The sequence below is a fragment of the Lipotes vexillifer genome, unplaced genomic scaffold (genome assembly GCF_000442215.2).
Source record: "Lipotes vexillifer unplaced genomic scaffold, Lipotes_vexillifer_v1.1 scaffold217, whole genome shotgun sequence".
In the NCBI taxonomy this organism is placed as follows: Eukaryota; Metazoa; Chordata; class Mammalia; order Artiodactyla; family Lipotidae; genus Lipotes; species Lipotes vexillifer.
In genome coordinates this window covers 2876095-2902721 of record NW_006788200.1, presented here as the reverse complement: position 1 = coordinate 2902721, position 26627 = coordinate 2876095, and the positions used below count along the sequence as shown (strand labels likewise).

The following is a 26627-nucleotide window of genomic DNA, read 5'->3' as shown; positions in this document are numbered from 1 at the left end:
TGACACTGCAGAAATACAAAAAATCATGAGGGATTACTACAAGCAACTCTATGCCAATAAAATGGACAATCTGGAAGAAATGGACAAATTCTTAGAAATGCACAAACTGCCAAGACTGAATCAGGAAGAAATAGAAAATATGAACAGACCAATCACAAGCACTGATCTTCCTCTTCCAACAAACAAAAGCCCAGGACCAGATGGCTTCACAGGCGAATTCTATCAAACATTTAGAGAAGAGCTAACACCTATTCTTCTCAAACTCTTCCAAAATATAGCAGAGGGAGGAACATTCCCAAACTCATTCTACGAGGCCACCATCACCTTGATACCAGACAAGGATGTCACAAAGAAAGAAAAGGATGTCACAAAGAAAGAAAACTACAGGCCAATATCACTGATGAACACAGATGCAAAAATCCCCAACAAAATACTAGCAAACAGAATCCAACAGCACATTAAGAGGATCATACACCATGATCAAGTGGGGTTTATTCCAGGAATGCAAGGATTCTTCAATATACGCAAATCAATCAACGTGATACACCATATTAACAAATTGAAGGAGAAAAACCATATGATCATCTCAATAGATGCAGAGAAAGCTTTCGACAAAATTCAACACCCATTTATGATAAAAACCCTGCAGAAAGTAGGCATAGAGGGAACTTTCCTCAACATAATAAAGGCCATATATGACAAACCCACACAACATTGTCCTCAATGGTGAAAAACTGAAAGCATTTCCACTAAGATCGGGAACAAGACAAGGTTACCCACTCTCACCAGTCTTATTCAACATAGTTTTAGCCACAGCAATCAGAGAAGAAAAGGAAATAAAAGGAATCCAAATCGGAAAAGAAGAAGTAAAGCTGTCACTGTTTGCAGATGACATGATACTATACATAGAGAATCCTAAAGATGCTACCAGAAAACTACTAGAGCTAATCAATGAATTTGGTAACGTAGCAGGATACAAAATTAATGCACAGAAATCTCTGGCATTCCTATACATTAATGACGACAAATCTGAAAGTGAAATCAAGAAAACACTCCCATTTACCACTGCAACAAAAAGAATAAAATATCTAGGAATAAACCTACCTAAGGAGACAAAAGACCTGTATGCAGAAAATTATAAGACACTGATGAAAGAAATTAAAGATGATACAAATAGATGGAGAGATATACCATGTTCTTGGATTGGAAGAATCAACATGGTGAAAATGACTCTACTACCCAAAGCAATCTACAGATTCAATGCAATCCCTATCAAACTACCACTGGCATTTTTCACAAACTAGAACAAAAAATTTCACAATTTGTATGGAAACACAAAAGTCCCCAAATAGCCAAAGCAATCTTGAGAACAAAAAACAAACAGAGCTGGAGGAATGAGGCTCCCTGACTTCAGACTATACTACAAAGCTGTAATCAAGACAGTATGGTACTGGCACAAAAACAGAAAGATAGATCAATGGAATAGGATAGAAAGCCCAGAGATAAACCCATGCACATATGGTCACCTTATCTTTGATAAAGGTGGCAGGAATATACAGTGGAGAAAGGACAGCCTCTTCAATAAGTGGTGCTGGGAAAATTGGATAGGTACATGTAAAAGTATGAGATTAGATCACTCCCTAACACCATACACAAAAATAAGCTCAAAATGGATTAAAGACCTAAATGTAAGGCCAGAAACTATCAAACTCTTAGAGGAAAACATAGGCAGAACACTCTATGACATAAATCACAGCAAGATCCTTCTTGACCCATCTCCTAGAGTAATGGAGATAAAAACAAAAATAAACAAATGGGACCTAATGAAACTTCAAAGCTTTTGCACAGCAAAGGAAACCATAAACAAGACCAAAAGACAGCCCTCAGAATGGGAGAAAATATTTGCAAATGAATCAACTGACAAAGGATTAATCTCTAAAATTTACAGGCAGCTCATGCAGCTCAATAACAAAAAAATAAACAACCCAATCCAAAAATGGGCAGAAGACCTAAATAGACATTTCTCCAAAGAAGATATACAGACTGCCAACAAACACATGAAAGAATGCTCAACATCATTAATCATTAGAGAAATGCAAATCAAAACTACAATGAGATATCATCTCACACCAGTCAGAATGGCCATCATTCAAAAAATCTAGAAACAATAAATGCTGGAGAGGGTGTGGAGAAAAGGGAACACTCTTGCACTGCTGGTTGGAATGTGAATTGGTACAGCCACTATGGAGAACAGTATGGAGGTTCCTTAAAAAACTACAAATAGAACTACCATATGACCCAGCAATCCCACTACTGGGCATATACCCTGAGAACACCATAATTCAAAAGGAGTCATGTCCCAAAATGTTCATTGCAGCTCTATTTACAATAGCCAGAAGATGGAAACAACCTAAGTGTCCATCATCGGATGAATGGATAAAGAAGATGTGGCACATATATACAATGGTATATTACTCAGCCATAAAAAGAAATGAAATTGAGTTATTTGTAGTGAGGTGGATGGACCTAGAGTCTGTCATACAGAGTGAAGTAAGTTAGAAAGAGAAAGACAAATACCGTATGCTAACACATATATATGGAATAAGAAAAAAAAAAAGTCATGAAGAACCTAGGGGTAAGACAGGAATAAAGACACAGACCTACTAGAGAATGTACTTGAGGATATGGGGAGGGGGAAGGGTAAGCCATGACAAAGTTAGAGAGTGGCATGGACATATATACACTACCAAACGAAAAAAAAGATAGCTAGTGGGAAGCAGCCGCATAGCACAGGGAGATCAACTCGGTGCTTTGTGACCACCTAGAGCGGTGGGATAGGGAGGGTGGGAGGGAGGGAGGCGCAAGAGGGGAGAGATATGGGAACATATGTATAGGTATAACTGATTCACTTTGTTATAAAGCAGAAACTAACACACCATTGTAAAGCAATTATACTCCAAGAAAGATGTAAAAAAAAAAAGTGGCTTTCTTCTATTTGAGGCTTTCCTCGCAATCAATCAATCAATAACCAACCAACCAACCAACCAACCATACAATCAGGAATTCCACTCCTAGGTAATCTATTCAAAATATACAAAGAAGTATGTCCATACAAAGACTTGTATACAAATGTTCCTAGCAGCCTTATTCCTAATCATGGAAATAATCCAAATTTCCATCAGCTGGCTAATGGAGAAACAAAATATGAAATATATTCATATGACGGAATATTAATTACTCAGCAATTAAAGGAATAAAGTACTGACAAATGCTAGCACACGAATGGAGCTCAAACACATATGATAAGTGAAATAAATACAAGCTAGATGTATACTATATGATTCTCCACCCCCTCCACCCCCCACAGCACGGCTTGCGGGATCTTAGTTCCCTGACCAGGGACTGAACCCGGACTACGGCACTGAAAGCACTGAGTCCTAACCACTGGACCACTAGGAAACTCCCTGTATGATTCCATTTATATGAAATGTCCAGAAAAGGCAAATCTTTTAAGACAGAAAGCAAATTAGTGGCTGCCTCGGGCTGAGGTGGAAATAGAAAATGAATGCAGACAGGCACAAGACATTTTTCTGGTGAAAGAAATCTTCTAAAACTGAACTGTGGTGATGGCTCAACAAACATGTATGTGTACTAAAACCCATTTTATTACACACTTTAACAAAGTGAGTTCTATGGTATATAATTAAACCTTAACAGAGCTCTTTTAAAAGTAAAAGATTATAATGACCTTATAAATTGATGAGTATTCCCTCTTTTTTATACTTTGAAATAAAGTATGATTAGGAACATAATTATTTACTCCTTGAATGTCTGGTACAACTTGGTAGTAAAAAATAGTCAGGAACTGGTGTTTTCCTTTTAGGAAAATTAAAAGTTGATTTCTTTAACAAATGTAAGACTATTTTAGTGTTCTTGAATCTGTTTAACCTAAAGCTTTCAAATGTACTGGCAAACAGAAAAAAAAAAAAGAAGCAAGAAGGGAGAAAGAGACTATGCAAGGAGATGAAAATTTCAAAAAACTATCAATATCCAGGGAAACTTAAGAAATTTCTGTATCTTTGAGACAAGAACAGGGTGCCATTTAAAATAAAAATTCAGAGAAAAGAAAAGAACATTTAGAAATTAAAACTATGAAAGCAGAATTTAAAAATTCAACAGAAAGGTTGAAAGCTTTGAGTTTAGGAAATCTCCTAGTACAGCAAAATGACAGAGATGCAAAATTCTTAAGAAAAATTAAGAAAATTAAAGGATGCGTCCAAAAGGTCCAACATTCAAATAATAAGAGTTCCAGAAAACAAAGAGAAGGAAATTATCAAAAAGTAATTCAAGAAAATTTCTCAAAACAGAAGGATCTGAGTTTCTAGACGGAAAGAACCCACCAAGTAGTCAGGACACTAGTTGAAGAAAACAAGCCTAAATGACATAGAACATTAGGATAAAGATCCAAAAAGTTTCAAGACAAAAAGTACAAATTAAATACAAAAGGTTGATAACTGAGTAACATTGAATTTCTCAAGAAAACCAATGGAGGGACTTCCCTGGTGGTCCAGTGGCTAAGACTCCACACTCCCAATGCAGCAGGCCCGGGTTCAATCCCTGGTTAGGGAACTAGATCCCACATGCCACAACTAAAGATCCCGTATGCCGAAACTAAGACCCAGTGCAGCCAAATAAATAAATAAATATTTTTTTAAAAAAGAAAAGAAAGAAAACCAATGGAGACAAAAAGAAATTCTGAGGGAAAATAATCCTCACCTCATATCTGGCTAAATATCAAATAAATGTGAGGGTAGACCAAAGACTTTCCAGACATGCAAAGACTCAAAGAATGTACCTCAAGCACTTTCTACTGAAAAAGCAGTCCATAAACAAAGGAATACACCAAGAAAAAGCCATGAGATCAATTTCTGGTTAAAAATGAGAGACTGAACACATGCATCTATTTTTACACCCTCTAGAATGACAAAACATTATAAAAAGGAGATTTTTAAAAATTCACAATGATATGACTCAAAACAAAAGCAACTAATCAGGACAGAGTTTTGGTGAGGGGGCATGAAAATGTTCTGATATTGGATAGTGGTGATGGTTGTAAAGTTCCACGAATACGATAAAAACCACTGAACTGACTGGGAAAGGGCACCCAGCTCCATATTCCACCTGACTTCTTCAACTCCCTCTACTCTCTTTCTACAAATGGACCTGCTGTCTCTACTAGAACACGTAATTAAAAAGCATATTCAATACCTCCCTCCTACAAAGTAACCTGTTTAATCTCCCCAAAATGCTTATCCAGTCCTTTTTCACATTACACTCAGATCAAGCTCCCTATAGCTTCCCCACTATCCCAGTCCTACTTGTTGGGACCCAAAGGATAAATTTAATGCTTCTTTCATGTGATAGACTTTATTCAAAGAGTTATAGGATGCTACCAAATCCCCTACTTCAAACTAAATATTCCTCATTCCTTTAACTGTTTCTCACATGGCTCAAGTATTACCATAGTCCTGTTTATTCTTATATGCTCCTTTGTATCTCATTTAGAATGTGGTCCCTAAATCTAAACAAAATACATGCACTATCATATGACAGGTAATACATTTTTGGAGAATACATGAATAAACGGAAAAGAATGAACACTTTAACCATATCCCTTTCCAATATTCCATTTCTATTACTGCAGTTTGTGATTTAAAAGCATTTTTTTGGCATCCATAGCCCATTGACTACTCATACAGCTCCTCTTGCTAAGAAAAATTTCTACCACCTTTTAAAATAATTAATTAATTAATTAATTAATTAATTATTGACTGGTTGATTGATTGATTGATTGCTGCACCGGGTCTTAGTTGTGGCATGCCGGCTCTTAGTTGCAGCATGCATGCGGGATCTTGTTCCCCAACCAGGGATCGAACCTGTGCACCATGCATTGGAAGCATGGAGTCTTACCCACTGGACCACCAGGGAAGCCCCTCTACCACCTTTTAACATGTTTTTCTTTAGGCTTTTTTTTTTTTTTGTAGCCTTTAGGCTTTTATCACTAAAATTTTGTATTGAACAAAACTGCACACATGAAGAATATAAAATCTAAGCTAGACAAATGCTTTGGGCCTTAGTTTTTACATCTGGAGAATGTAAACAACCTGTGCTATCTAGATCATGAGGTAGTGAAAAGCATGAATTAAAGCAATTTATTTGGAAGTACAATGAAAACTATAAAATATGAAAGCTTAAGTTTCTATTAGGACTCCACTTCTAATTTTACCAATGATGGTTTTAGATGGCTTAGGAAAGCCTGCACAAATACCTCCTGAACAAGTTTAATGAAGAATCCAAAACATAAATATTTACTTCAATTCCCTATGTCCTCAATCCACTGTATCACCACACAACAGAAATGTGTGTGAGAATTTCAGAAACCATACAAATATTTAATGCTCATGGCAGTTACAAGGTTTACTTTATAGTTCAAAACACTAAGAAATTTAATAAATACCTGTGGTTCAAAACCCATGTCAAACATTCTGTCTGCTTCATCTAAAACAACATAAGTCACTCTTCGAAGATTTGTAACCCGACCTAACATGAGGAAAAAAAATAAAGACAAAAAGAAAACTAAAAATCAGTCACAATTCATTTTATGACTACCAAAATCTTTAAAAAACTGTAAAGGGAACTAAAATGCCTGACTTAACCAGAGGGGTGAGTTAGGTATCTTTAAACAGTGAAAAGAAATTTTGGTTTACAATATCTTAATCTACTGGCAAATACTTTCTGACAATGGGTATATGAGGCCCTTTATTTTGTCAAACTCGTCTCTTGCATACCATCATAGGGCCTGAAGAACCTGTAAAATTCAGAAAACAGCCCTCTCCAAAACACATCATAAAACTAAGACTGAGATGGAGCATCGAGCCACATCAGCCATTATCTGACAGCATCACCTAGGAAAAAACATATTAGAGATTACAGCGTATGTGTGGAAAGCAAGTTCCAGTGCTAACTACTTCAGACGCAGAAAATCTCTCTACAATACTTTATGTAGTACATAACCTACTTATATACAGTTAGAAGCTTCTAACGGGCATGTCAAAACATAAATAAGAAGCTATTCAATATCATTACGTAACTAACATATTACACAAAAATTTTTAAAAATCAATGTATTACATAGATACATTTTTTTACACAAAGATACAAATCCTATTTTACACAGTGCTCCCACTGGTTTAAATAAATGCAACTGGCTTCTTAGCCAGAAAAAACTAAATACATAGACAGGAAACCCTTTCTAAAGGATTAACACAAGCATTTCTATCAACTGTTGATTCAATCACCTGGCAAAAGCATGTATAAAACAGTTATTAAATATAAACCAAAAGGACAGATAAAGGGAAAAGATAAAATTAATCAAGATGAATTTCAGGAGGAGACAATCAATGCAGCATTGAGAAAAAACAAGGAATTATTTCATTAGCATTCAACCCAAAACTTTTCATATGCTATACAAGCACAATGACTTATCAATACCAATGTCACTTTACCAACTTCATGTAGAATTAGAATTAAGTGTACACAGAAATCCAAGCAAAATGCTATTAGAAACATGCATTACTCCAAGTTTTAAATATTCTACTATATATATATATATATATATACTGAATACTACAACGAAAACGTTTGAAAGCATTTTCTTCAAAAAACAGAAATGTGCCAAAATAAATGCTTTCTAATATTTAAGTATTCCATACTACATGTGCAGCCCCAATTAGTTTTGCAAGATTGGGAACAGCATTAAATTACCTACCTTTGATGGTTTAAGTCTCGGAAGCCCAGTTCTATAAATCTTGAAGGGCCTTTCTCCACAGAAGTTAAATAATGTCAACAGTTTAGTAACAGTTTTGATAGGGAATAATTTAACAAAGCACAATATTTGAGCTAAAAACATGCAAATTTACAAAAGATAAATTTTCTTGAAGCTGCAAGATCTTAACTTATCTAGTATTGCAAGAAAGTACTGGCTCCTATGGAGAAAAAGTCTAAATTGTATACTTAAAAAGAAATAGTCCCCCACCCTTTTAAAAGCAAAGCTAGGCCAAAATTGAATTAAGAATCCACGTTAAGTGCTAAAAAAAAAAAAAAAAAATCAGATGGAGTAGTTGTGAAAAAAAATTTTTTTAATTAAATTGCAAAAATATTATGAATACTTGCAACAAAAGCTTGCTACAGTACAAATTTCAAGATATTACAGCTTTAAGAAGAAATGTAGAAACCTTTGGTGGTTTCTTGTTTCTGCTTTAACAAAAATGTACAGAATTCAAAAAGGAGAAAAGAGAACAAAAAAACGAACAACAACAAAAAAACCCCAACACCCCTGACTTACCACTGTTAGCTGCTAACATGTCAATCATTCGACCAGGTGTGCAAACAATAATTTCAGCACCTCTTTTCAGCTCAGCAATCTAATAAGAAAAGATGAAATTTTATAGTGTATTTATCACTAATGCTTCTTTACAAACTTGAAAATACTGACTGAGGTCCTTGCAGAGCTCCATAAGGTAAGACAGCCAGGTCTGATTAGAAGACACCAAAGGCTCCTGCTTAATTCTTTGGAATGCTGGAGCACTAATAAAGGAATTGGAAGCAGCAGAAAGACCATATGATGCTGTAACTTTGAAATCAATGAAAACCAGAGGTTTTTACCAATTTTAATTTGACACAACTCCTCAAAACCAAGAAAGGAATATGAGAGAGCAGTAAATAAAGAAATTTGATAGATCAATGTTTTTCAAATTGAGATTTGTTTCCATTAGTGAATCACGAAATCAGTTAAGTCACAACCTGCATTTTAAAAATGAAATAGAATGGAAAACACTAGACTTTGTTAGACATTATAAAACTTTGTTTGACTTCTATATAAATATGCATGCATGTACCACCTTATTTTGTAACTGTATTTACTACAGGCTATGGCCAAAAAAACTGACACAGATAAACTTAGAAAACTAACTTCAAGCGTTTAAGATAGCATTGGGGGCTTCCCTGGTGGCGCAGTGGTTTAGAGTCCGCCTGCCGATGCAGGGGACGTGGGGGTTCGTGCCCAGGTCCGGGAAGATCCCACATGCCGTGGAGCGGCTGGGCTCGTGAGCCATGGCCACTGAGCCTGCGCGTCCGGAGCCTGTGCTCCGCAACAGGAGAGGCCACAGCAGTGAGAGGCCTGCGTACCACAAAAAAAATAAAAATAAAAATAAATAAATAAATAAATAAAATAAGATAGCACTGGGATAACAAAAGCAAATATTCCCAAGATGTGTCTAAAATCTGAGAAGTCCTGGTGGTTTCGGGGTTAAATATGTTCAGAAAACGCCACTTAATTTATCCCGTTTTTTTCTAGCATCACAATATTAGCTTATTAACAACTAAGAAGTCTTGCAGAAAAGGAAATTTTAACTTTGCATAGTCCAACATTTCCAAAACTTATTTGACCACAGAACCCAGTATTTTTCCTTCTTCTAGTTAAAGCAAAATATCTGATGACTAGTATTCTTTAGAAGACACATGGAGAAATGCCAATCTAAAGAGAGTGAATGAAGGTATGTTTAAATAATTCTTACTAAAATCATTTAAGAATGCAAATGAAACTCTGATATTAATACATCCCACTCAAAACCACCTTTTAAAGATGTCATTTAGATTAGAGAAAATAAATGTTGGTCCAGGAATCCTAAGACCTAGATTCTAGGACAAGTCTTACTAAGCTAAAGACTTTGGTCAACTTAACCTTTCTGAACATCTGTAAAATGGAAAAAATAATCTGCTTCCTTGAGTGGGGAAAGACAAGCACAGGAAAGCTAAGATATGAAAATGACTCAAAAATTCTAAAATATAACTTTAACATAATTCATTCTTACTATTATTTTCACACCTCATTTTAAAGATTTTAGAAGCAATCAATACAGAAAACACCAAAGCAAAAAATCACTTTTACATTATTAAGTCATTCAATTTTTAAAAAGACTGGAAAAACTGAATGTTCCTTTTATAACTACCTGCTCACTGATTCCTGTTCCTCCATAAACACAGACCACTCTAAGGCCCAAGGTCTTCGAAAACTTCTTACATTCCTTAGTAATCTGTAAAGCCAGTTCTCGAGTTGGAGTCATGATGACAGCTGAAAAGATAAATGTCAAAAGCCTAACCACCAAAATTCTTGAGAGGCTAAGCTTTATAGTGTTAAATTTAACCTCTGCAATCAAGTTCAGATCTTAGTCTAAATTTAGTTTTAATCTGTTTTATGCACCTTTGAAAATCCTATTTCAAGTTTTGTAATAGCAGAGATTGTGGTGAAGGATAATTTTAAGAAGATTTTAAGAACATGCTATAGGAAGATAAATGAGAGTTAAATACCTTACTCAACCATCAGGAAAATACTTGGTTGAAAAGAATGCAAATCATTCTCAACTGAAAATCAGAGAGCAAAGATAATCAAGTGACTCACTATGCTGAAGAGCCATGCCATGGCTTCCAGAAACAACCTTGGTCTGAGGGGCAAAGACAGAGGAGAAATATACTGTGCCCTCTGTTGTCAAGAGAGGAGTTGAACAACTTTCCAAAACCCTACTCAAATTTGGAGAAGAGATCTCTGCCAAATGAATCAAGAACACTGAATCTAAAGACCTAATCCTGAATGAAATGTTGGCACTACAGCCTTTTAAGGCCAAAAAAAAAAAAAAAAAGAAAAGAAAAATACACTTCCCTACAATCTTCTATGTTGAGTTTATAGATCCACTGATACGGGCTAAGAACAAACCTCAACATAAATAAACAGATAGATGCACGAGGAGTCTACCTGCCGAGTCAGAGTTTAAAAACTGAGCTGTGCCAGGAGAGGCTGTTTTTGTACTTCTGAGATGTCACTCCAGAGCTCTGAAGATTCTCACTCCACCTGCTGGTAAGGGGAAATCAGCCCCAAAGTGCCAAATTTATAAAGGAAATGTACATAAAGACATCTTTATTGTTATAATTAACATTACAAAGTATCAGGTCTTTCTGATTAACGGACAACAAAGTTGTTAACTGAAAAAATAGTTTAATGAAAGGAATTTTACCTATTGGTCCCTCTCCTTCTTCTAATGACCTCTGATCCATGATGTGTCTAAACATAGGCAACAGAAAGGCAATGGTCTTTCCACTTCCTGTCTTGGCAATACCAATCAAATCTCGTCCAGACATTATAGCAGGAATCGCCTGGGTTTGGATTGGCGTAGGCTTTTCATAACCATGCCTTAAAAAGCAAACCAAAGGAAGACAAGGTAAGAACTGTGATCTCTGGGTCCCTCAAACTGTAAAAGTTTTCCAAAATGTACATCCATACAATGAAAAGGAATGAAGTACTGAGACATTCTACATCATGGATGATGTAGAAATATTTGAAAATACTAAGCTAATTAAAAGAAGCCAGTCACAAAAGACTATATTAGTATGATCTTATTTATATGAAATGTCCAGAATAGAAAAATCTATAAAAATAGTAGATGAGAGGTTGTCTAATGTGGAGGAGAAAGGAGAAAACTGACTACTAATGGATCCAGACCTCTTTCGGGGATAATGAAAATATTCTAAAATTAGATTATGGTAATGACTGCACAACTCCATAAATATACTAAAAATCATCAAATTGTAAACTTAAAGGGTAAATGTTATGGTATGTAAATTATATCTCAATAAAACTGTTTAAGAAAAAATAATCAAGTTTTCCCATTAGAGTAAAAATGTAAGCAGAGGAATTATTTGTGTAAAGGGCTATTTTTAGTAGCAAGATACTGAAAAATGTGGACAACTGATGAACACTTACTTTTTGAGAGAATTTAAGATCTTCATAGAAATCCCACACTGAACCCAAGATTTAATTGGTTTGGGGCAACCTTTTCCCTTGACAATAATGCCCTCCATTTCCAACCGAAATACATTCACTTCTACAAAACAAAATCCAGATTAAAAACTCTTAAATATTGTTCTAATGGTGCCTTCTACTTTTCAGTGAGGCATGGTAAGATTAAAAATTTTCAATTCTTTTCTAGTGTTCCTGAAGATAATTCCATAGAAAAGCTACGTGACAAAGTACTGAACAGCTCAGAGAGAAAACTAAAGCGATTACTGCTGCAACCAATTAGGAACAAAAGAAACACTCCAATTTCTACAATTTGGCTTTTATTTTGACTTAAATTGTACCAGCAATAAAAGAACAATGATTGACAAGTAATACAACCACTTGTTCTTTAAGCAAAGGTTGCCCAGATTATCCTTATTCTAGCAATATCACACAGATTCACACTGGTTCCTAACTCTCAAATATCAGAAAAGGTTAACTATTTTATTTGCTAACTTCACATGAAGAGTATTTTCGATGCTAAAAATCTCAACTACATGAGCCAAACTAATTTTTGCTCATTTTTTTAAATGTTTCCAAAAACACACTAATTCCTCACTGCTCCAAATCTTTGCAGATGTTGTCCTACTCTAGAATGACTTCTCGCCTTCTAGTTCCCTCTCATTTCTCCAGGTAAGCCAGGCAAATTCCTCCTACTCATGCATCAACTCACAGGCCTATCAACATTCCTCCCAGGCAAGGTGAAGTGTACTCCCTCTGTTCCCACAATAACCAATAAATGAATAAAAAAATTCTACCCTCTTGAGACATTTTTGCCAGTTCTGGAACTTCAACGTAAAAGTTTTTTCTGAATTGTTCATATTCAATTTTTCCATGATCCACTGGTTCTAGAAGCTTTCTCTGCTTTGTCTGATAACCTGTAAGGGCAGTCTGAAGATCAACTTCTTCCTCCTCTGAAGAATACTATAATTAAAAAAGAAAAATTAAGAGCTAAATCCATTACTACTTTCTCCTATGGGAAGAAATATTCCTAGTTTTAAAGATCCTCCTCTCCTAGAAAATATTCTTTGGCTTTTACTTTATTTTCTGAATTTTCCAACTTAGTTTATTTTTTCTTTGCCCTTATAGAAAGCTGTAATAACAATATAAAGCTAAAATAAAAAAATAATTTTAACACGGCTTTAATAAAGTTTTCCTATAGTTTTCTCTATATAAATCTTTACAATGAGTGCTAATAGGAAAAAAATTTAATTTATTCTGTTACTTCATTTCTTCTCTCCCTATTCTACGTCTGGGATGAGCTGATGAGGGACAAGTGGGAATCAAAAAGTGGGCATACACTTGTGCAGCAACAGGGATGAACCTAGAGAATATCATACTATGTGAATTTAGTCAGACAGAGAAAGACAAATATTATATGAGATCACTTATACGTGGAATCTAAAAAATAATACAAATGAATTTATTTGCAAAACAGAAACAGACTCACAGACACGGAAAACAAACTTAGGGCTATCAAAGGGGAAAGGGGAAGGGGAGGGATAAATTAGGAGTATGGGATTAACAGACAGAAACTGCTATACATAAAACAAACAACAAGGATTCACTGTATAGCACAGGGAACTATATGCAATATCATGTAATAACCGAAAATGGAAAAGAATCTAAAAAAAAAAAAAAAAATTGGTCTGAAGAACCTAAAAAAAAAAAAAAAAAAAAATATATATATATATATACACGTGTGTATATATGTGTTTGTGTGTATGTGTATATATATGTATATATACCTATAGACAGATATATATATCTGAATCACTTTGCTGTATACCTGAAACTAACACTGTATTATAAATCAACTATACTTCAATTTAAAAAAAAAGTGGGCATACAACAAGAGGTCAAAGATGTTAGAATGTTCTACCAATTTGAATATGCAGCTATAATACTGTTGAGAAAAGCAAGAATTTCTCCTAAGAGTAACTGAAAAGCACACTTCCATCAATGCTTTCTTATAAATACTTCTAGGACAGTATCGCAAACAAAGTCAAAAATTAATGAAGGGGGCTCCCCTGGTGGCGTAGTGGTTGAGAGCCCATCTGCCAATGCAGGGGACACGGGTTCGAGCCCTGGTCCGGGAGGATCACACATGCTGCGGAGCAACTAAGCCCATGTGCCACAACTACTGAGCCTGTGCTCCAGAGCCTGCGTGCCACAACTCCTGAGGCCTGGGCGCCTAGAGCCCATGCTCTGCAGCAAGAGAAGCCACTGCAAAGAAAGGCCCATGCACCACAGCGGGCAGTAGCCCCCACTCACTGCAACCGGAGAAGGCCCGCACACAGCAACGAAGACCCAACGCAGCCATAAATAAATAAATAAAAATTAATGAATAATTACCTCCATGGCATCCTGGTCATTCTCCATTAGCTCACCTTTCTTCTTATCAGAATCTACGACTGCTTTTTTGGTTGTGACAACAGTGACAACTTTTGTGACTGTTGGCCCAGACTTCTAAAAAAAGAATATAAAACATTGTAAAGTTGAAACACAAATTATACACCAAATGAAACACAATGATAATTTACAATTTATAATTTGAATGTCACAATTTATAATTTGAATTAACTTAGTTGTTAGTGACAACCTAATGAAAAAACAAAACGTGGTCTGCTTTCTCCTTACTGACTTGCTTGAATTTAAAAATGTAGGTACTTCCCTGGTGGTCCAAAGGTTAAGAATCTGCCTTCCAATGCAGGGGATGTGGGTTTGATCCCTGGTCAGGGAACTAAGACCCCACATGCCGCAACTACTGAGGCTGCACGCCAGAACTAGAGAAGCCCACATGCCGCAACTAGAGAAGCCCACACGCCGCAATGAAGATCATGCATGCCGCAACTAAGACCCGATGCAACCAAATAAATATTAAAAAAAAATTTTTTTTAAATGTAATACAATGGTATTATATTTTGTAACACATTAATATATAGGTAATGCAGTATATAATATATAATTTTATATAATATTATGTAATATAATTTATTTTAAAAATACTACTAAATGGTACTTTTCACTCATTCAACAAGCCAAATACTATTCTGGGACCTTAGGATAAATCAATAAACAAGACAGGTATGGTAAAGATCACTGCTCTTGGGAAGTTTTTAGAAGAAGGAATAAACACAACAAAAAATTAATTTATATAATTTTTCAAAAGGTAATAAATGCTATTAAGAAAAAGAAAAACTAGAGTAAAGAGGATCAGGAGCATAAAAGATGGGAGTGCTGGAGAAGGACCTACGCAGGGCTTACTGAAACTGAAGAGGACCTACTGAGAAGGCAACAAGTAAGAAAAAATACTAAACAAAGAAGATGGTAGTTAACAGTGACTTCTAAAAGAACATTTGCAGTTAAAATTCACTAGTATGACCACCTGGAGGGGTGGGATAGGGAGGGTGGGAAGGAGGGAAAGGCAAGAGGGAAGAGATATGGGAACATATGTATATGTATAACTGATTCACTTTGTCATAAAGCAGAAACTAACACACCATTGTAAAGCAATTATATCCCAATAAAGATGTTAAAAAATAAATAAAAGTAAAATAAATAAATAAAGTTACAGTCTAATAGGAAAGTAACAGTCTAATAAATTCTGTTTTTTTGGTATAAATAAAATGTTTAAATGTAAAAAAAAAAAAAATTCACTAGTATCTCTGCTATTTAGAAAAGTATTGACACTTCTGAGATGGGGAAGGAAACAAAATCATTAACTTTATAAAGCCATGCATGTCAGCAGTAGGTCAATGCACCAATGAATTCAAGTTACCCAATTAGGAATGTAAATCTTTAAAAATAGGAGAAAATTCCATACCTTTTCATTTCCCCCACCACCTTTCACACTTCTCATATTAAACTTTTTTACTTCCTCTTTCACTTCTTCCATGTAAGCATCTAATGGATCTAACTCCTCACCCTCCATTTCATTTCCTTCCTTTTCAGCCTCTGCAGGATCATCTTCATCATCTAAAATATCAGAATACACTTTCTTTGAATTTGTGTTTCAAAAGGAAATACTTCACAATGAGACCACACCGCCCCCCCATTAAAGCCTTTTCTCTTACTACCCAAACACCTTCCTTACCAATTAACCCAGGCACAACGCAGTTCAAATACTCACACTGGCAAGGTTTTAAATCCAGCAGGTATTAGTTTTGAACAATACTAATAATAAAAGAAATAAATTATAAATTATTAAACTGAAAAGAGTTTAAGTTAAGACTAATATGTCTAAAAAATGGATCTCCGGTATTGTTTTACAACTATGCTAGCAGAAGCAGAACTAAAAACTCTGTCTGCTAAAATGGTATGTTTATTTCTTGCAATTATCTTTCTTTAAATGACACAAAGCAAAAATAATAGCACATTCTTAATTAAAGACAATCTAATGTTTTTTACATAACTAAGATATCATCACCACTTAAAGGTATAATCCATTCATCTATTTAGTTCAACTTTCACAGAAAATGAAAAATTCACAGGAATTTTCACAGAAAATGGAGCAAAATTCCCTTCTCCTATAATATCTCACACTCTTCCACTTTTCTAAAATCTTAAACATCAATATCAGATGTGGAGGGGAAATGTTTCTCTTATAATTTATGAAAAAATCAGAGGGACTTGAAAACATGCCCTTAACTTACCCTCATTACTAACATTTGAAGTAAAAAATTAAAGAGCTATTTACTGACTATGCCCATAAGCACCTAACTCTCCACTCTAAGGTAAAATCAGTGATCCTTACCAAACACTACTATACAATTTTAAAATTTAATGTAAACATTAAAAGGGGCGTTTAAAAATCTCAAAATGAAACTAGTGATTCTACTTCTAGGTATATACCCAAAAGAACTGAAAGTTGGGACTCAATCAGATACTTGCACACCAATTCTCATAGAAGCATTATTCACAATACCCAAAAGACAGAAACTTATATATGCAGCAACAGATGAATAGGTAAACAAAATGCAGTATATATGTACCATGTAATACTATCCAGCCTTAAAAGAGAAGGAAATTCTGAGACATGTTACAACATGGATGAAACTTGAAGACACTTTGCTAAGTGAAATAAGCCCGACACAAAAAGACAAATATTGTATGATTCCACTTACATGAGGTACCTAAAACAGGCAATTCACAGAATCAGAAAGTGGATTAGAAGTTAACAGAAATGGGGGGGGAGGGGGACAGGATGGAGAATTATTGTTGAATGAGGTACAGAGTTTTTGTTTAGTTCTGGAAATGGACAGTGGTGAAGGTTGCACAACACTGTGAATGTCCTTAATTGTCACTGAATTGTACACTTAAAAATGGTTAAAATAGTAAACATTATGTATGTTTTTCCACAATAAAAATGGCCTATTACTCATAATTCTAGAATATTCTACATGAATTGTTATATAGTCTATTAGTCTAACAAATCAATATACCATCATCATCTTCTAAACTCCACTTTTTCCCTTGTTTCATCTCTTCAATTTCCTTTTTCAGTTCCCCTATGTTTTCCATGGCCTTTTTACGTTGTTCTTCCCGCCATTTCTCTACCCTTTCTTTTCGCTTTCTCATTTCTTCTTCTAGCTTATTCTGGTCAAAGTTCTTGGGGGAAAAATAAGAGAAATAGAGAGAGGGAAATAAGGATCAACAATTTTACTCCAAGTGACATTCCAGATAACTTCTCCAAAGTATAAAAAAAGGAAAAATAGATGTACACAAAACTCCTGAAAATAGATGTACACAAAACTCCTAAATTTAGACCAGATTTAGATCACACATCTTTTAAATATATTCAGGAATAAACTAGCAAAATGAAATCACAATAAAAAGCATCTTCAACTAAGAAAGCAGACAGACTTCAAACAACATAAATTAATCTCATTTTAGTTACAAGCAATATGCACACATGAATTCAATTTCTCCCTCTAAGTGGAAACTAAATTAACTAGCAAGCAAAGTTCCCTAGTTATTAGTTATTCTCAACTTTAAATCCTCTAAACTCCTCCAAGACTGCCTCCATGAAAAGCAATTTTCTATTACAAATTACTGAGTAAATAAAAGCTATTTAACAACATGATTAAGAAGTTTTGATCTTTTAGCCTTTAGGTCTAGGTTTCCTAGGAACAGCCATTCTAAAGCCTGTATCAAGATTATTAATAATACTCTTAAAAGGAGAGAGCAAATCATTTGCAGTCATAATCAGGGACTTAAAGATTAAGCATTATAGAAATCAAAATTTTAGACACGCTACCTTACAGGTAGTTATGGAAATACACATGTATAAAAGTCAAAGAAAATATTAATAAATGATAATGATGATGGCATTTTGGGCACCTAGGATTACAGAGGATTATTTCTGACTTTCCAAGTATTTTATAATACAGTTATATTATGTTTGTATTTTTAAAATAAGTTTATTTCTTAAACAAAAAGCTTTGATCCTGAATTTATATCCTTTATAATAATTCCATCCTCTCTGAAGATGAGTCCCAGAAAGCTTGTGTTTTTCTCAAGATCACCCACTCATTCAAGACTAGTAGAAACTAGATCAGAAACCAGACTCCCAGACTTCTTGTGTTATATCTTTTCTTAGATACACTGCTCAGAAAGCAGGTCCCTTAAAAAAAAAAAAACACTAAACAAATAGAACTCAAAAAAAAAAGGAAAAAAAGTGAAGCTATAATATATTCTAAAATGGGCAAAAGATATGACTAGGCATTCTAAGAAAAGTGCAAATAGTAAATAAACTTAAAATACCTTATTTAATTATTAGTTTGCATTATGTTCATAGTATTTAAAAATATTTACTCATATTTAAAGATATGCAACTCAAAATAACAAGAAACCAATTATACTGGCAAAAATTAAACTTTGAAATAGCCATGTTAGCAAGAATGTGAAGAAATAAACATTTTCATATGTCTAAAATCGTAAAACTTATACAACTTTTTTGGAGAGCAATTTGATACTATTCATCAAAATGTTAAATGTATACAGCGAGCCCTCTGTGTCTGTGAGTCCACATCCTCAGAATTCAACAAACTGTGGATCAAAAGTATTCAGGAAAAAAATTCCAGAAAGTTCCAAATATCAAAACTAGAATTTGCCCCATGCTGGGAACTGTTCACATAGCATTTACATTATGTTTACAACTATTCACAGCATTTACGTCATATTAGGTATCATAATCTAGAGATGACAATGTATGCGGGGAGGATATGTGTAAGTTATACTACATCATGTTATATAAGGAACTTGAACATCTGAAGATTTTGGTATCTGCAGGGGTCCTATAACCAAAGCCCCTAGGATACTGAGGGAAAGCTATATATATATACCCATTGACAAAGTCATTTATTTTACTGATACCAATTTACCCTATACTATATTCACAAAACACATGTGTACAAGGATTAATATATCATTGTTTATAACTACAGACTGGAGACAGCCTAAATATCCATCTACCTTTTTTCAACAAAACACTATGCAGGCATTACAAACAACAAGCTCTACCTCTGTATGCAGCTACAGAAAGATATCCAATATTTAACAAATGAAAACAGAAAGGTATTCTACTTCTTAAGTTAGATAGTTCGTATACTGCTATTTATTACTCTTAAGACTTTACATATTGATAAAATAATTCATAATTTAAAAGTGACAAAAAGCAAGGCACAGAATACTGTATATAGTATGATCACATTTTGCACATAAAATTAGATAATTTGTATAGATATGCAACTTTTTTCTGAAAAATTTTCTCATGGGACAACTATTATTTTACCTGTTTATTTTACAAATCTATTATCATTTACTTAAAAATAAAACACACAGCATTAAAAAACAAGAATCTGTCACTACAGAAACAAATTTGATATTATACGATTACTTATGTTAGTAAACATACACCGGCATCCTTTTCTTTTTCATCCTCTTTGTCGTCTTTGTCTTTTTTCTTCTCTTTAGAACTTTCCCCACTATCTGTTTTCTCTTTGGACCTAGACCTACCAAAAAAAGAGAGGGACATCATCTATTTGTTTTTGGAAACATTAATTTTAGAATACTTAGACTTGTATTTTACTTTTTATGTAAGAAATAAACTTCCAAGAGTCAACTGAATTTTTATATACCATTAATGAACACTTTGGAAATAAAATGAAGAATTAATCCCATGACACTAACTGCAAATATTATTAGATATCTGGAAAATGACCAAAGGAAAACTGGACACAGCATATAAAAATAATTACAAAATTTAAATAACAAAATTAAAATTTAACAAATGGAGAAATACACAAAGACATTAATAGTCTACAAGACAACTGATATATGTAATAATATTTAAAATCCCAATAGGCGGGGCTTCCCTGGTGGCACAGTGGTTGAGAGTCCGCCTGCTGATGCAGGGGACACAGGTTCGTGCCCCAGTCCGGGAAGATGCCACATGCCGCGGAGCAGCTGGGCCCATGAGCCATGGCCGCTGAGCCTGTGCATCCGGAGCCTGTGCTCCGCAAGGGGAGAGGCCACAGCAGTGAGAGGCCTGCATACCGCAAAAAAAAAAAAAATCCCAATAGGCTTGCATTTTGACCCTACTTAGGGCATCTAATAATGAATAAAATCCCTTAATTGTAATGTAATCAAATTAGTTGACTTTTTTCCCTCCTTTATGATTGGTGCTTTTTAAAGCATCTTAAGAAATTTTTCCAACTTTGAAGATACTCAAGAGGCAAAGAAGATATTCTCTAGTACAAACTCCTAAAAAGTTTATAGCTTTGCCATCTAATTTGGTTTTTAATCTGTTTGGAAATGCTTTTTGCACACAGAATGAGGTAGCCAGTCCTATTTTATTAAAGCATAGCAAATGTCCCTAACACCATTTATTGGAAAAACTTTTTCCTACTATTTACAATGTCACCACTGTCATTTATCAAATGACCTTATATGCGTGGATCTGATTCTGAGTTCTTTATATGTTTCCAGTGATCTACTTGTCTATCCTTACAATAAAGCAACACTCTTAATTTCTGTAACTTTATAACAAGTCTTGATACCTGGTAGTGCAAGCCCTCATAACTTGTTCTTCAAAAGTGTTTATGCCCTTTGCATTCCTAATTTTATCATCAGTTTATCAAATACTTTTCTATTCATGTCTGCTAAGAACTTTTAAACATCAATGTATGTTGAAGTTAGTAAGATGCTTTTCCTGAATCTACTTAGATAACCAAGACTTTTCTCCTTGAATCTTACTAATGTAGAGGATCATACGGAATGATTTTCCAATGTTAAACCAACCTTCCATTCCTGGAATAAATCCAACTAGTTTATGATTGTATTATCTTTTTTATATATTGTTAAAAGCAGCATGCTAATCCTTTATGTTTAGACTGAGTATAGCCTATAATCTTTTTTCACACTGCCCTTGTCAGGTTTTCCTCAATCATCTTATTAATTTTCTTCATTTTATGAACATTTCTTAAGTCTTTGTTCCTCAAAAGTATCATTACAGAGTAAAAAGACAAACCAGAGTAATATATCTGCCCCTCACATAAATGACAAAAAACAACTATCCAGAATATTTAAAAACAAAACCCCCCTATAAATCAATTTTTAACGACAGAAACAACCCAATAGGAAAATGAGCAAAACATTTAAACATGTGCTTTAGAAAAGAGGAAATATGAATGACCAAGAAACATATGAAAAAGTGTTCAACTTCATTAGTAATCAAGGAAATGCAAATTAAAACCATAATGATATTGCTATTACATGTCTAACAAATAAACAAAAATCAAAAGGGCTGACAATACCTAATACTGGCAATGGTATGGAGGGATACAATTCTCATATACTGCTGGAAGTATAATTAGTACAAACTCCTTGGAAAGCATTTCGGATTACTTAGTTAAAATGAAGCTATGTTTATTCTATGACCATGTAACTTCACTCCTATATATATATATATATATATATATATATATATATATACACAAGAGAACATTTTTAAAAGAAAAAAGTATTTTTACAGAGTCAATAATGATCTTCACTCCTATATATATATATATATATATATATATATATATATATACCCAAGGGAAACTCATACACATGTATACTAGGATATATATACAAAAATGTTCATAATAGCTCCAAAGTTAAAACAACCCAAACATCCATCTCAGTAGAATGGATAAATAAATAGTGGTATATTTATACCCCAGAATAGTGTTCAGCAATAAAAATAAACTACTGTTGGGGCTTCCCTGGTGGCACAGTGGTTGGGAGTCCGCCTGCCGATGCAGGGGACACGGGTTCGTGCCCCGGTCTGGGAAGATCCCACATGCCGCGGAGTGGCTAGGCCCGTGAGCCATGGCCACTGAGCCTGCGCGTCCGGAGCCTGTGCTCCACAATGGGAGAGGCCACAACAGTGAGAGGCCCGCATAATGCAATAAATAAATAAATAAATAAACAAACAAACAAATAAATAAACAAACTACTGTTATGAGCAACACAGATAACTCTCAATGTTGAGCAAAATCACAAAAGAAGACAAGACTCATTCATGTAAAGTTAAAAAACATAAATCTAGACTATTCTTTTTCCAGTTATACACACAGGTGGTAAAACTATAAGGAAACAATTAGGACACAAATTACTAGCACAAAAGTCAGGAGTGTTTTTATATAGGGAAGGAGGGAGCTGGGTTAGGGAAGGGACATGGAGGGCTTCCGGGGGTACAGAAAATGTTCTATTTCTTGACTTTGGTGGCGGTTACGTGGATCTTGCCTTATAATTATTTAATAAGCTGCATGTTTATATTTAACTCATTTCTCTGAATTTATATTTTAAAATTTAAAATAGTCCCAATGGGCATTAGTACACTGACCTTGACAAAATAAAAGTAAAATTTATAAAGCAAAATAAATGACATGGCAAAAATCCTCATTAACTAATATAGAGAAAACAGAACAAATCCATACATCCCATGACACCACTTTAGAAACAATAATGGCAAAGAACAAACCACTAATAAGAGAAACAAAAAGAGTAAGTGTATTATGTCTAATAGACATAAATAATATCTCAAAATTGAATGGTACTGACATCTTAAGGAAACAGGTACATTTAACTTACAAAAGCAAAGTTCACCCATTATGAATAGCAATTCAGCAATGCACACCATGAGTAAAACAGTTATTTGTCAATCAACATGGGAAATGCCAAGAAAATAATTTCAAAGGAAAAAACACAGTTCCCACAAAGATGTATATAATATGCATTTCTGACCATTAATAGCAGATATTAAATAAAAGAACAATGCATTATGAGTGTTAAAACTAATAGAATCTAGCATTTTCTAAAAGCATTACAAGCTTTATAACCTACTGAAATAATTCAGCTAACAGCTCATGGCAGCAGCCAAATTCAGTATTTATAAAGATTTTTTAAAAAAACTGTAGGGGGCTTCCCTGGTGGCGCAGTGGTTGAGAGTCTGCCTGCTGATGCAGGGGACACGGGTTCGCGCCCCAGTCCGGGAAGATCCCACATGCCACGGAGCGGCTGGACCTGTGAGCCATGGCTGCTGAGCCTGCGCATCCGGAGCCTGTGCTCCACAACGGAAGAGGCCACAACAGTGAGAGGCCCACGTACCGCAAAAAAAAAAAAAAAAAAAAAAAAAAAAAAAAAAAAAAAAAAAACTGTAGGGAAGAGAGTCAGTTCCCAACCTACCTATTTTCAGCTTTCTTGCTTTTATTGCCAGGACTGGAGGATCGGGATCTCCGGCCCCGGCTTCTACTCCTCGAACGTCTCCTGTCTCGACTTCGAGATCTTCTTCGCTCTCGACTTCGATCTCTCTCTCTACTTCTGGAACGCCTGAAAGGGGACACTTCATTTATTCTATGACCAAGTGGAACGCCTACTTCAGACCATGGTTCTGCCTCATGTTGAAAGAAGTTTCTTAATTATTACCATTATTAAAGACAGATTTCAATTAACTATCAAATCAGCTAAACAGGGAACAAGTAAAGCCAGTCCTTACAAGTGGTCAATGAAATATACTAATTTCAACTATCAAATCAGCTAAACAGGGAACAAGTAAAGCCAGTCCTTACAAGTGGTCAATGAAATAAATGATACTAATTTCAAAGCGATGTTTGTTGAAAAACAGAGGAAATATGTAACAAGAGCTGTTTGAAATTTATGACCTATAGCAGAAAATCTAAATTTCAAAGACAGCCAAAACCTAAGTATAAGGATGGGCAGAATGGGGCTGTGGAAAGATCACAGATATGAAAATTAGGAGACAAGAATTTCTACCCTGGTACTACTAATTAGTGACATACATAGGGCAGATCAACTCCTTGGGTCTCAGTTTCCTCATCTGTAAAATATGGAGACTTCCCCAAATAATCTCAAAATCCTTCTTGCTCTAAAATCTTGTGATTCTTTCACACCAAAAAGTCAAAGACCAAATCTTTAACGACCAATTTCACTTAACAAGTACTTGACTGAATTGTATGAAACTGTTCCTGGTACCACATAATATAAAATTGAATAAGTTAGTGTTATCCACATTGTTACAGGTGAATATTTTCCCTAAGTACCAGGTGACACTTTTGCAATCTCTCCTTCCAATGTCTGAAAAAGATGAAGTCAAAGTTCTTTCTGTGATCAGTTCACAGCACCTGTATAACCTTGTCTTCTTTCCCATTTTAATGAGAAACTTTATGAGAAATCTTTTTTTGGTGTGGGGAAGATTATTTTTATTTAGAGACTGTTTTCTACCTCTAGAAGTTATGGCTGCTTGGGTGGTACCATGGAATATTTAATCAAGTGTAAAAAAATTAGGATGTTCTTTGGTTAAATCTAAAAAAGTTCTTTAAAATAGTTTCAAACAGAGTATGGAGATGGCTCTGCCCTGTTTCCTTCTCCTGTCAGCTCTAGCAGTTGCTCTGAACACAGGGGTCAGCCCTCTTGGGACAGGATTAGACTAGAACCCCCCTGATGGCATATTACCTTAGCTTTTACTTCATTGTTTGAAAATGACAGTGGAAAGGGGAAAAAAAGTACTATTTGAAAGTTCTTGTTCTAGGCAAATCACTTCTGTACCTAATCAAACAAGTTGGGGTAAAAGCAGAGGGCCTGCAAAGGGGCCACTAAATTCTAGTCCAAAATTTTTGAACAAGCCTGATTTGCCTGAGAAGGTCCAATTTATCAAGAGTCCTGTGGAGATTAATGTCTTACCTCAGACGCTTCCTGTCTCTTGACCGAGATCTTCTTTTATCCCTGCTACGAGACCTCTCTCTCCTTCTATCTCTATCCCTGCTTCTAGACCTTCTGTCATCTCCACGTTTACTTCTTTTGTCTGACGGTGAGCGACTTCTAGATCGACTTCCAGAGCGTCCCCGTGATGCTGATCGCTTCCGATAGTGGCTAGATAATTAATTTAAAGATTAAGCTTAGCAAACACAGCTTCTATTACATTTTATTTATTTTATTATTTTCTAAAAAAAATCTCAGCAGATAAACATTGAAAGGACTTCTTATACGTAAACTTTTTTTAAATTAGGGGGAAAGAATGAACTCTTCTGCTATAGCACACTGTCCTGAAAAAGAAGGAAGGACAGTAAGCCAAAGAGACCAAGTTCCTGCCTTTGGGCCTCAAGCAGCTTCCATTCTGGTAAAGGAAGAGAGGACAGGCAAGTAAAGAAATAAGTATATAATATGTATTTGGTGGTATGGAGAAAAACAGTTGAAAGTAAAGGAAAAAGAGAGACAGTGGGAGGTAGGAAGTTTGCTCCTTTACACCAGGTGATTAGAGAAGGCCTCACTAATAAAGTGCCATTTCAGAGGTTTGAAGGAAATAAAGGAAGGAACCATGGAGATATGTGAGGGAGAAACTTTCCAGGCAAAAGGCACAGTAAGTGCAAAGACCCTGAAGAGGAACCTTGATTGGTGTGTTTAAGGAACAGCAAGGAACCAGATGTGGTTGGAGTTGAATGAGTGAGAGAAAGTGTCATGAGATGAGGTCAGAGGAACAGCATGGTAGCCAAATGTGGAGAGCCTTATAGGCCATTATAAGGACTTTCTCTTTTACTTTGAGAAAAGATGAGAAATTATTGGAAGATTTTAAGCAGAGGAGTGACATAACCTCTCTACTATTTTTAAAGCATTACTCTGGCTGCTGAGGGGAGAACAAACCAAAGAAAGGCAAGGACAGAAGCAGGGAAAACAGGTAGAATGCTACAGCAATCGTCCAAGTAAGAGACAGCGTTGACTTGGACCAGAATGTCTCGTGTAGAATTGTTGAGAAGTGTCAAAATCTGAATATTTTAATGACTAATTAAATGTCAAGTGCAACAGCAAATCTAGTACAGAAGCCAGGCAAGGCAGAGAAGTGGGGGAGAAGGCCGAAGAGGTAGAAAGGACCTTCTTGGGAAGGGCCCTGAAGGCTGTGCTGAAGAGTCTCACTTCATCTTGGAAGCAGTAAGAACCAACAGACATGAAAGCAAGGAAATGACATAATCTTATGTTAATTTCAGAAGTGTCACTCTGGCTGCAGTGTGGAATCAACTGGAAGCGCAAGATCAGAGGAAGGTAACTTGAGGTAGGTGTAGCAGTCTGAGTAATAAATGATTAGGGCCTGAATTAAGTCAGGGAGAGCAGGAAT

General features: G+C 35.1%; 1 protein-coding gene across 1 annotated transcript in view; it reads right to left on the bottom strand.

The window, feature by feature from the left end:
* DDX46 (DEAD-box helicase 46) overlaps positions 1-26627 on the bottom strand; it is a 61390-nt gene that overhangs the window by 33579 nt on the left and 1184 nt on the right. Inside the window, exons 2-13 of the mRNA XM_007461368.1 lie at positions 25202-25390; positions 23687-23830; positions 19869-19965; positions 17395-17560; positions 15777-15928; positions 14306-14419; positions 12709-12874; positions 11876-11996; positions 11130-11305; positions 10071-10192; positions 8405-8483; positions 6518-6600 (exon numbers count right to left, since the gene is read on the bottom strand). Of these exons, the coding sequence (XP_007461430.1) occupies positions 6518-6600; positions 8405-8483; positions 10071-10192; positions 11130-11305; positions 11876-11996; positions 12709-12874; positions 14306-14419; positions 15777-15928; positions 17395-17560; positions 19869-19965; positions 23687-23830; positions 25202-25390 (1609 nt within the window). The remainder of the gene's footprint in view (positions 1-6517; positions 6601-8404; positions 8484-10070; positions 10193-11129; positions 11306-11875; positions 11997-12708; positions 12875-14305; positions 14420-15776; positions 15929-17394; positions 17561-19868; positions 19966-23686; positions 23831-25201; positions 25391-26627) is intronic.